This window comes from Phyllopteryx taeniolatus, chromosome 7, assembly GCF_024500385.1.
Source record: "Phyllopteryx taeniolatus isolate TA_2022b chromosome 7, UOR_Ptae_1.2, whole genome shotgun sequence".
In the NCBI taxonomy this organism is placed as follows: Eukaryota; Metazoa; Chordata; class Actinopteri; order Syngnathiformes; family Syngnathidae; genus Phyllopteryx; species Phyllopteryx taeniolatus.
The window spans coordinates 4,709,357-4,721,062 of NC_084508.1; the positions used below are offsets into that span (position 1 = coordinate 4,709,357).

An 11,706-nucleotide genomic window follows, 5' to 3' on the forward strand; every position below is an offset into this window, starting at 1 on the left:
ACCAAACCACGCCCCCTTAAATTCGTGGAAGAAGGCTGCTTGTCAAACACTTTTCAAAATGGCGAAAAGCATTCCCTTTACACTTTGGAACGCTTGTCCAAGTACACTTTTTGTGTTGGTTTTTTGCTTCCGAGTCTACGTTTCTTGTGCTTTCCTGTCGAAATTATTCATTTGCTCAAGAACGTCACAAGTTTGCCGTTGTGCTAAAAAGATAAAATAACAAAAATGCGTTCTTCCTCAATCCCTGGAATGAAATCTGTTCATGGAGTAGTCAGCATGGTTGTGGATTGGCCTTGGGAATGTGCCAGTGACCCCCCCACCTTTTTTTTTGTTTGTTTTTGTACTTTTGGACACATTTCAGTTAAACAGCAATGTTAAAGATGTCAAGTACAATTCAACAAATGAACCCAGTAAACCCACACTATATCACGGTTCATGCTTCGCAGTCCCACATTTTTGCGTTAAAAAAAAAAAATATATATTATTATTGTGCAATACCCCCCGCCTCCATTTAAAAAAAAAAAAAAAACTATTGAAAGCAATTGACAGTACAGGTAGTCTCTCTGGGATGTAAACACCGTTTTTTTGTACTGTGTGTGTTATTCATTTTGATATTTTTGCTCTCTCACATCATATTATGTGTTTAAATGTGGTTATTGTTTTAAAAGTGTGTTTGAAGACCCAAAACCAATTTCAAGTAAAAACCATATTTCTGTAGGCATTTCTAACAAGTTGCCAGCAGAAGTGAGGTCAGCCCCAAGTGTGGATGTTTTGAAGTCCACGTTAAAAACTCATTCTTTTCTTCCCACGCTTTCTAGAGCATTTCCACTTTTCAATATTTCTTACACTGCGCGCTGTTTTCATTGTCCATCCATCCATCCATTTTCTGAGCCGCTTCTCCTCACGCGGGCAGTTGTATTTTATTTTTTTCCTCTTTGTTTTAAATGTTTATAAGCAGTTTTTGTCTTTGCTATTAAATGTGGGGACTTACCCGACCGACTTATTGCACCTTTTAAAAGCGCCACTGTCTCGTGTTTTGCTCAAGACCACGACTTGCCTGAGACCAGAAATAACCGAGACCATGACAAAACCAAGACATTTTGGGAGTCGAGCCCAAGACCGCAAAAATCACATTTTAAAAACCTTAACAAGGTTTGAACAGTTAAAGAGAGTTTGCTCTTTCATTTCAATAAAAAGGGTGGTTGGAGAGGAGTGTGGGGGCTCCCTCTTGTGGTACATGAAAGAATGCAATTAAATGCTCAAACTGCATATTTTTAATAGGGGGATTTATTTTTTTTTTTAATATAGTTTAGTACTTTTGTTAAGCACAATTCAGTTGTATTTAACTTCTAAGCAAAATACATTTAGGTAAAATTTTTATTTAACTTTACGTCCAACGCATCCGATTTGAATCAGTCAGTACAGTTTTTTATTTTCTATGCATAACTATATACTTTTTAGGAATAAAACCTGCACCTCGTTTTTACGAATAGTTGGTCCTATGACTGTACTGTATTTTAATGTTGGTCATTATGGGTTATGTTAGCCATTTATAATTGAATCAAGTACGATATATATAATTTTGTCAATGTTGTAATTGATTTGTTAATTATATATTTTCCATTTTTCACCATCGTATTGATGTAATACATCATTGAGCATCTCAATTTTCATCACTTTACATTACAAACATTTATCCCGACCAAATCCTTTTGTTACGTCATTTGAGGAATGACATCAAATTAAATGAGTTGTTTCAATGAAATAATATCAACTTTGCATGTTGCTAACATGATGATAATACATTTCCAGCTTGTGGCCCAGGACTGACAATTTGACAGCCCCGACCCGTTCCGCGTTGAAACGTGGCTCTGGTAGTCACCGACAGTCGAAGCTGGAACAGTGATGCTCAAATAATGACAACAACTAAAACGTACCCATAAAACTTCATTTCAATGTAAGAAAGGACATAGAGGTCAATCATTAATACTGGTAATGGATCCGTGAATAAAATAGGCAAAAAACAACCCTGGTCATTTTCAAGCGACGGACGTCTTTTCCGTGAGACGGGAGGGTTTTAGGAGAACTTGGCGGCCTGGGGAGGGGGGCCCAGGAAGCCCCCCGCTTGCTTGGTGGCCGCCCTGGAGGGAGCCAGGCCCAACATCTTCTGGATGTTCTGCACGGGAGAGCACAAGCGCAACATGAGCGTCGCTTCACTACTACGACCAAATCCATCTTCCACCTTGACCCGAGTTCAACATCTGACAAAGGGTCTGAATACTTATATTTCAGTTTTTCTTTTTTAAGAAATCTGCAAAAATGTCAACAAATCCGTTTTCTTTTTCTGTCAATATGGGGTGCTTCGTGTACATTAATGAGGAAAAAAAATTAACTTCAATGATTTTAGCAAATGGCTGCAATATAACAAAGAGTGAAAAATTTAAGGGGGTCTGAATACTTTCCGTACCCACTGTGTGTACACACACACACACACTTCATTGAAATAATAAATACATAACATATATATATATATAAATAATCGTTAGTTGAAAACTTGCAGCCCTTAATATAGTCGTGGAAAAAAATCCTAATAGTGCCGTTGCTTCTTCAATTTCTTGATGATTTGAATGCCCGCTACGACTAAACGCATGCTAGCTAAAGAATCAAACGAACACGACAAAAATGCAGCCGATTCCATAATACTCCGTATCCTATTTAGCATGCTTCAGCTTAAATATATTCTGTGATTTTGGTTACCATCAAAAATAAAAACCGCAGAAAACATATCAAGTCTTGAATTCAACTCTTATCAGCCATTTTTCTTGTCATCATTATACACTGGGGCAAAAAGGTATTTAGTCAGCCACCAATTGTTCAAGTTCTCCCACTTAAGGAGATGAGAGAGTCCTGTCATTTTCATCATAGGTATACCTCATTTATGAGAGACAAAATGAGAAAAAAAAAAAAATGCAGAAAATAAGTATTTCTTACGAAGCCACTCCTTCGTTGCCCGGATGATGTGTTGAGGACCCAGCCACGTTTCATTTTCAATGCCCTTGCTGATGGAAGGAGGTTTTCACTCAACATCTCACGATTCATGGCCCCGTTTATTCTTTCCGTTACACGGATCAGCCATCCTGTTCCCTTTGCAGAAAAACAGCCCAGAAGCATGATGTTTCCACCCCCATGTTTCGCAGTAGGGATGGCGTTCTTTGGATGCAACTCAGCATTGTTTCTCCTCCAAACACAACAAGTTGAGTTTTTACCAAAAAGTTTTATTTTGGTTTCATGTGACATTGTCCCAATCCTCTTCTGGATCATCCAAATGCTCTCTAGCATACTTCAGACAGGCCTGGACATGTACTGGCTTAAGCAGGGGGACACATCTGGCACTACAGGATTTGAGTCCCTGGCGGCGCAGTGTTACTGATGGTAGCCTTTGTTACTTCGGTCCCAGCTCTCTGCAGGTCATTGACTAGGTCCTCCCGTGTGGTTCTGGGATTTTTGCTCACCGTTCTTGTGATCATTTTGACCCCACGGTGTGAGATCTTGCGTGGAGCCCCAGATCGAGGGAGATTATCAGCGGTCTTGTATGTCTTCCATTTTCTAATAATTGCTCCCACAGTTGATTTCTTCACACTGCAGAATCAGTCTTCCCAGCCTGGTGCAGGTCCACAAGTTTGTTTCTGGTGTCCTTTGACAGATCTTTGGTCTCGGCCATAGTGGAGTTTGGAGTGCGACTGTTTTGAGGTTGTGGACAGGTGTCTTTTAAACTGATAATGAGTTCGAACAGGTGCCATTAATACAGGTAACGAGTGGAGGACAGAGGAGCCGCTTAAAGAAGAAGTTACAGGTCTGAGAGAGCCAGAAATCTTGCTTGTTTGTAGGTGACCAAATACTTATTTTCCACCATAATTTGCTCATAAATTCTTTAAATATCAGACAATGTGATTTTCAAGATAGATTTTTTTTTCCATTTTGTCTCTCAGAGGGTGAGGTATACCAACGATGAAAATTACAGGCCTCTCATCTTTTTAAGTGGGAGAACTTGGACAATTGGTGGCTGAAAAAACGAGTGCTAGCACCATTTTTTCTGTGACTATATCGAACAGCTCTAGACCAAAGTGAACCGAGCATGCAAAATTTCCTCAACGGAAAAAAATTTGCGATTTACCCTCAACAGCGGAATACGTCGCAACTACCCCGAAAACAAAACACGGAGCAATCGCAACACTAGCGAGTGACATCGCAGCACCTCCTTAACTGCTCACTTGTAAGCCAAATTTGGTCTTGCAACAGAGCCCAAAAACAAACAAAATGCACCAAGTGATACAAGTGTATTCAAAAAAACTAAAACTAAAAAAGTTGTGGCAGCGTTGGTGTAAGGGAAGGCGGCAAGGGTGTTGCCGGATACCTGTCGGATGGACATGGTGCAGAGGATGTAGAGGAAGATGAAAGAGCAGTCGGTGTAGTCCTCGCCCAGCAGGTTGCGGTGCGACAGGCCCTGAACGTACGACAGCGGCACGAAGGGCAGCTTGGCCACCACGCGCCCGTCGAAACTGAAACAAAGAGTGCCCCCACAGTGGCGCAATTTCAACTCGGGTGGGAAACGGCCAAGGGAAACGCCTGCGCTCACCGACATGCGTGCAAATGTCTAATTTATTATTCAAATAAATAGGATTATTAGTATTTACTGCTTCATTATTATTATTATTATTATTATTATCATTAATATTTACTGTTGAGAGACTGAAATCGGAGGATTTGGACAATTTTAAGTTAAACAAGGTTTCTATATGATTAACCGATGATCAAAAAAATTATAATAGGTGTGTCTTTTTAGATAATGAAGGATGCAACGGTAACAGTTTGATCAGCGTGAATTATTGATATAACGACAGCGATGACCCTATTCATCTGAAATGTTTTTGTTGGAAAGTGCCAGAGCACGAGTCGTTTGTCCTCTTTTTGGGAAGGAAGGGACGCGGACGCGCGCTGTAGGAAAAGTCGGCGTGGCGAGACGCTTACATGGAGTTGAACATGCCCATCAAAGCCGTGAAGCAGAAACCGATGGCAAACATGGACTTCATGCGCACCTGCGAGCAAACACCGACACATACCGCGATGATCATTATGATTAGGGTTACGATTGTGCGAGTAATGCGATGCGGCGTCTCTGACCATGGACAAATCTCTGTTGTTGTTCTTGAGCTTCTCTTCTTGCCTTTCTGCAAAGAATCAACACGTCATCTTCCTCCTCTTCATCACAGAAAAAGAATTCATCGCCTTACCGATCTTCTTCTTCTGCTGACGTCCTGCCGATTCTGTGATGGTTTCCTTTTTCTTCTCCACTGCGGCAAACACACACGGATGATGAGCGCTAGCGCGGCGAAAAACTCAATCGAGAAGAAGAAGAGTCATTATTGGTTGCGGCGCGTACATTTCTTGCTTTGCTTCTCCACCTCCGCCTTGAGCCGCTTGTACTTGTCCGTGCGGTACACCAGCACCCAGGTGATTCCTGACGAACCGCAACACAGCGCGTCTTACACTTTCAACCGGATGTCGCATTGAACAAGATCGTGAAGATGGAACTTTTAGGATGGATTGAATAATGTTATTCTTTAAAAAAAAAAAAAAACATGACGGCGGTGTGGGACAGACAACACATCTGAGACAAACAACCATAACGGGCTTTATCTTGTCAAATCAAACGTGACCGGATACACTCGTTACCGTGGCGACGACAATAACAATGGATCGCGCCGCGTGTATTAGAAGAACAAAATGAAGAAAAACGTATCAGCAGTGCTCAGGAGAGGACTTTAATTCAAGGATTGCTTGAGGTATGTTCACTTACTTTTTAATACCATACGGCTCGCAAGCAGGTAACAAAACGTTATGTAGCCTAGCAAGCTACTGCTAGCACTAACGGTTGTACGTAAACATGCCGGCATTCTGTCGAATCACGCTCCAAAGTTTCGGTGTGTGTGAAGTAATTTAATTACAATAAAGTAATTTAATTACAGTAAGTTAGCAATCATTATTTCTGTCATGTTGTAATGTTGGTTTGACCTGACCGATTAGAATACCTGACCTGAATAGAGAATACTTTTGAAGATACTCAGTATACAGTACACAAGTATATACAGTAAATGAACAAGTCATTTAAATATACACATTGCTCCATCTTGTGATCGGATTGGTGATCGGTTATCGTTTTTTTAAAACTTGCCGATCAGTGATTCGTGATCGGGGTCAAAAATCCTGATCGTGTAAAGCCTAATTCAAATATACTTCTCTGCCGCTCCAGACGTCCGCATGCAGTAGCACAGTTCCTCTCTGGGTACTCTGTCATAGACGTTCTCGAGATCCACAAAGACACAATAAAGCTTCTTCTAACCTTCTCTGTACTTTTCCATCAACATCCTCAAGGCAAATAACGCATCTGTGGGACTCTTTGTAGGCATGAAAGCATACTGTTGCTCGCAAATACTCACTTCTGTCCTGAGTCTAGTCTCCACGACTCTTTCCCATAACTTCATTGTGTGGCTCATCCACTTTATTACTCTATAGTTGCCACAGCTCTGCATATCAACCCTCATTGATTAAAACCCAAATGACAAACTCTATTAAATGGTAATTTGAAACAATGACACTGTTTAAGAAAAAAAAAATTGTAACCCTAACTGCAATTCGAAATCCTTCTCTTGCCTTCAAATCTGAAATTGAAACCCACGATCTGTCCTGAAACTCCAACCTTGACTTCAAACCTTAACTTGGCAGCCTACACCGTTTTACAAACCATAATTTCAAACCCACAGCCTGTCTTAAAACCCAAATTTCAAAGCACCGTTACATTTTTACATGTTTGGAAGCATACGGCTCATTTGAAATCAAGGAAAGAGAACTATTCGTATTAAAATACACATCCATCCATTGTCAACACCGCTTATCCTGGTCGCGGGGTGCTGGAGCCTATCCCAGCTGACTTCGGGCGACAGGCGGACTACACCCTGAACTGGTCGCTAGTCAGTCGCGGGGCACAGAAACACGGACAACCGTTCGCACTCACATTCACACCGTCACTGAGTGGGCACTGATCCCACGCTGAACGCACCAAAGTCTACACAAATACAATTAAACAAATATATTTCAATCATTTGAATTCAATAACTGAAATTGTGTCTTTGGGAGCCTGAACCCGTCCCAGGACCTTACTGTTTGTTATCATGTTATCATAATCGCTCTTTTAGATCAGCTTTACAGTTATTAGCACTTAGCTTTATGCTAACCCGCCACAAGCACATTTCAGCTGGTTTTACGGCTCTGAAATTATTATTATTATTATTATTTTAAAAGTCGGACTTCCCCACACAAATGAAATCGAGCGTGTACCAATATGTCGGTTTGTGTCCTAATTAGTGTGTTGAAATTGTACTTAAGTGATTTGTCGGCTTTGTGTTAGCAGGGTTAGCTGACCTTCGGCTAGCAGCGCGGTGCACACGGAGATGAAGACGATGAGGACGGTGTCCGCGAACATCGTACTCATTTTCAATACGCCAAATATTCACCGGCACAAACACGAAATGTCGCTTTCGTGAGTGACAGCTGACAGCTCAAGCGTGGCACCGAGGAGGTCATGCGCGGTCGGGAGGTCAGCCTTAGGTCAAGTACTTCCGGTTCATTCTGATACGTCACTCGTAAATGACGATGCGATTTTGTCGTATTACGTTCAAATTTGACGTTTTTAATGTGGCGTGAGTTAGTTGTTTGAAGCAATAGAACGATATTGAAGTTGTGACTGAACATTTTAATGACAACATAAAGTGCAACAATCACCTCAAAAGGACACAAAACGAGTACGTGACAGTATGACGTCAAGCTAGCAGCTCACAATTATTTTTCTTGATATTTTCCTCGATGTCCTCAGAAAAACCTCAGAGACCAAGTGTCCTGGTCCGACTAGTACATATTTTATTGCGCAGTAAAACGAAATACTTAAATGTACATTATTTTATAGCTAGCCTTTTACTCATGAAATGCCGTATTTCTATATCGTGTGGTCAAGCGTATCAATATAGTAAAGTACTATATAGTATTGTACTATGTAGTCCAGAGCACTACACAGTGTAGTACAACATAGTACACTACATACAGCGTATTGTACACGTCATTAAAACGATATAGAAATATACTACATAGTATAGAACTACACACCGTATAGTACTATGCTGTATTGTTCATTATAATATAGTTCTTTCTATAGCTAGTAAAGTACAACGTAATCTCGGCATTTATTGCTTGCCTGATGTGTTTGCCTTTGGAGTCCTCTGGCGCCCCCCTGAGGGCAGCAAGTCAACTAGCTGACGGAAAAATCCAGCTGAGATAATTCGTGGCCGCAATCGCATTTGCTACTCTTGAAAGAGGAAAGCGCAAAGTAGAAAGTGTCCCCAAATGACCTCACGCGTAGTCGCTGTTTTGTTTTCTTTCTTTCAGTTTGTTGTTTTTGCCGTATTTCCTGCAGGGCTGTGTTGGAAGTGCAACGAGTGTTTGGACAATGGCTGAGCTGGCACGACGCCGACAGTTATCGTCGACTGAGGAGCAGCCGCCTGGCGAGCGAGAGGGTGGGTGACACACGTTCCTGCACGATTTCCTGTAGGACTGGATAAAGGTGGGGGATTCGAGTTGGACTTGAAAAAGACGTGGGAGTGGGAAGACGCAAGTCGTTACTCGTCATGCAAGACTTAAGTGTGATGAAGACGTTTGTGTGAGGCCTGCGATTCGAGCAGCACAACTTCGGCAAATCTTCGGAATCTTCATCCCGGAAGCTAAACGCTATTGCCAAAAGCGCGTCCTCATTTGCGTACGAGCCAAACAAACGCATTTGGGTTCTCGAGAACCGAGACAATTTCAAGGCTAGGTCACGGGTGTCAAACTCGCAGCCCGGGGGCCACATCCGGCCGCTCTGGGCCCCAAACGCAAACCATGAGTGTCAACTTCCATGATTCACGCCAAAAGTAATAAATGCTAACGTCGCGATATTACAAGCATCGCTTTGCAAGCATTCTTGAGTGAGCGTTTGTCTCACCGAGCGTGCGTAGCAAGCGGACCTTTCCTGCCGTCCGAGACGCAGACGGGTACTCTGATGCGTCCCTGCGGTCGCTGTTACCATGACGACATGCTCGCGCATTTCTATTGCAGTATTTCCTTCGACCTGTTCGCGGACGACGAGGACGTGAAACGTGAATTCAAAACAAAGCGAAGAAGAAGAATCACTTTTTATTGTCATGAACATGCATGCATGCACACAAAATGTGTTCTCTGCATTTTACCCATCACAGTGAACACATACACACGTTAGTGGAACACATCGGAGCAGGGGGCAGCTGAAGCGCCCGGGGAGCATTTCGGGGTATCGGCGTCTTGCTCGAGGACACCACAGCAGTGAGGCCGGGCGATGTTGGCGGATGGTCCGGTCGGGGTCTTGAACCTACGTCCCCCACGGTGACGGGCGATGACGTGGTGGTGCTGCACGGGCTTGCACGCGCGCCGGACAATAACAAGGAGGGAGCTGCAAAGGATTCCCGCTTAGCCGGGCTGCTATCTACTTTTCTATTCCCATCTGTGGCGTGGCCACTCGCCGGACGGCGTCGCTGTCGTCGTAGGTGACAGCGCACCAAAAATCGCCGAAAGAACGGCAGGAAGAATGCAGTCAGTGCCAGAAAACACGAGCTAACTGCCATCCAAGAAAAAAATAGGACCTCCAGGTTTGCTAGGTTTGCCTTATTTAGATGATGCACATTGTACGATTACTGTTACTTAGGAGCTATGAATAAAGTGCAAGCGATGCACCACGTTAGTTTGTTAGAAATCTGGCAGGCAGCCACTAAATATTACATTGGCACATTTGAGCATTGACATGATTTCAAAGACACGTATTTGCTTCCCCACTGCCGAAACAAAAGCGAAGGGGATTGAACAAACAAAAACACAACAGAAACTAGTAGCCATAATTTGCTCATTTGCCAATAGTTTCATCACCTCCCGTCATGTTTAGTAATGGGTAAATAAACATGTTTGAAACAAATCAGTTATTTTTTCTAACTATCCATGTTGTATTGTGTATAACTTGATTGAAATCGTACAAATAAATGCAACACTCTGTGTTGTTTGAATGTTTTTAATTTTTTTGCACAAGTCTCAGTACTTTTGACGTGTCTGCAAGTGAGGATGTGTTCCCGCGAGGCCGAAGAAAAACGCGCGGTGACGTCACCACGGCTTGACGCGGACCACGTGCGCGCTTGACACGCATTGGTGCACAGGCAGTCGTGCGTGTGACGTCACCGCGCGCCGCACCCTACGCACTTTATGTTGGCAAGACAACAATACGAATAGGAATTGTTTTCATTATTCTTACTATTTATAACGCTGATTATTATTATGATTAGCGTGATGGCCCTCTGGAGCACTAATGAGACGTTTTGTTGAGTTTAATGTTTTAAATAAAGTTGAATTAGCTGGGTTACTCATTAAGCGCACCCTTGCACGTGGATGTTCGCATTGCACGTGGAACTTTCTAGCAGCTTCATGGGTGAGCGGACTACCAACTCATTAGTATATTACTACTTATATATATATATATATAGAGAGAGAGAGAGAGAGAGCGAGAGAGAGAGAGAGATATTTTTTTAAAAAGCTGTAATATATATATTGCAGTGTGAAATAATACGGGTTCAGTGTGTGTTGGGCAAGTTCATTTTCTATGCAAACTAGTTCAAAGTTCACGTCACCATTCCACAAATGAACTACTTTGGTTCATTGTTCACGATTCAAAATTTTGAACTTAGTTCACCGGTCCAAAAATGGTATATAGTCCTTTTTCCCCCCCCCACAATCATCTTTATTCGCCAAGTATGTCCAAAAACCACACAAGGAATTTGTCTCCGGTAATTGGAGCCGCTAACAATTTTCCTAGTCATCCATTTTTGCAATGATGTTGTGTATCAGCAAAGAAGGTATTCACTCCCATTCACGCAGGGTCCCCGAACGCATCGTTTCCATTCTGAAACAACGAAATAGGAGATGCAGCACCTGTGCGCTGTTTCCCGTGTTCTCATTCATAGTTATCATACAACTCTGTGTTGTTTGAAGCGTTATGATTTGCCGTAACATGCGTGCTCATCACCAGGATCAAAACGCAACGTCGCCATGAACGCTCAGCCGCCGTTTTCCACATTCGAATGCGAATGAGGGATCCAGTCGTCTCAGAATAACTAGAATAAGTTGAAAAAGGGCGTCCTGGGCATTTCCGACCCAAATTCTTTTGCAAACCTTGAACATGAAATGAATGTGTGTATAAAGCAAGTAGAATGAGTGCCATGAAAGTTTGAAAGTTGACCAATGGTAAACACGATTTGTTGGGAGATGATGATGCTCAAGGGGCCGTTTCGGGAGCTGCTATGGCTCACTGTGTCCGCTAGATGTCGCCGTTAGAGCACAGGTGAGTGTGATGAAGACGAGTCTTCATTGCGCGAGCGAATTCATTCACAGAAGTGTGCGTCAGCGGTTGGCATGGCAACCTAAGAGCGCACATTTCCAACGTGTTTATTTAGATGGCGTCACGCTTGACACAATTCCACGTTCTGTATGGGCGTGCGCGTGTGACGCCAACGTTGAGGAAGCGCGCCCCCGCCCCTCGTGCCGATG

At 42.8% G+C, this 11,706-nt stretch overlaps 1 protein-coding gene across 3 annotated transcripts; it reads right to left on the minus strand.

Annotated features, from left to right (window-relative positions):
- Nucleotides 1–1,934: 1,934 nt before the first annotated feature.
- tmco1 (transmembrane and coiled-coil domains 1) lies at nucleotides 1,935–8,555 on the minus strand. 3 transcript variants are annotated; one of them, XM_061778087.1, is made up of 7 exons: nucleotides 8,306–8,555; nucleotides 5,441–5,518; nucleotides 5,292–5,351; nucleotides 5,182–5,228; nucleotides 5,029–5,096; nucleotides 4,415–4,559; nucleotides 1,935–2,176 (listed from the first exon to the last, which is right to left on the minus strand). In XM_061778087.1, exons 1-7 carry the CDS (start codon nucleotides 8,406–8,408, stop codon nucleotides 2,078–2,080), a joined length of 600 nt encoding a protein of 199 aa, XP_061634071.1. In that variant the 5' UTR covers nucleotides 8,409–8,555; the 3' UTR covers nucleotides 1,935–2,077. The 3 variants fall into 3 exon arrangements, with proteins under 3 accessions (XP_061634071.1, XP_061634070.1, XP_061634072.1); XM_061778086.1 differs by lacking the exon at nucleotides 8,306–8,555 and adding an exon at nucleotides 7,572–7,703; XM_061778088.1 differs by lacking the exon at nucleotides 8,306–8,555 and adding an exon at nucleotides 7,480–7,689.
- Nucleotides 8,556–11,706: the final 3,151 nt, after the last annotated feature.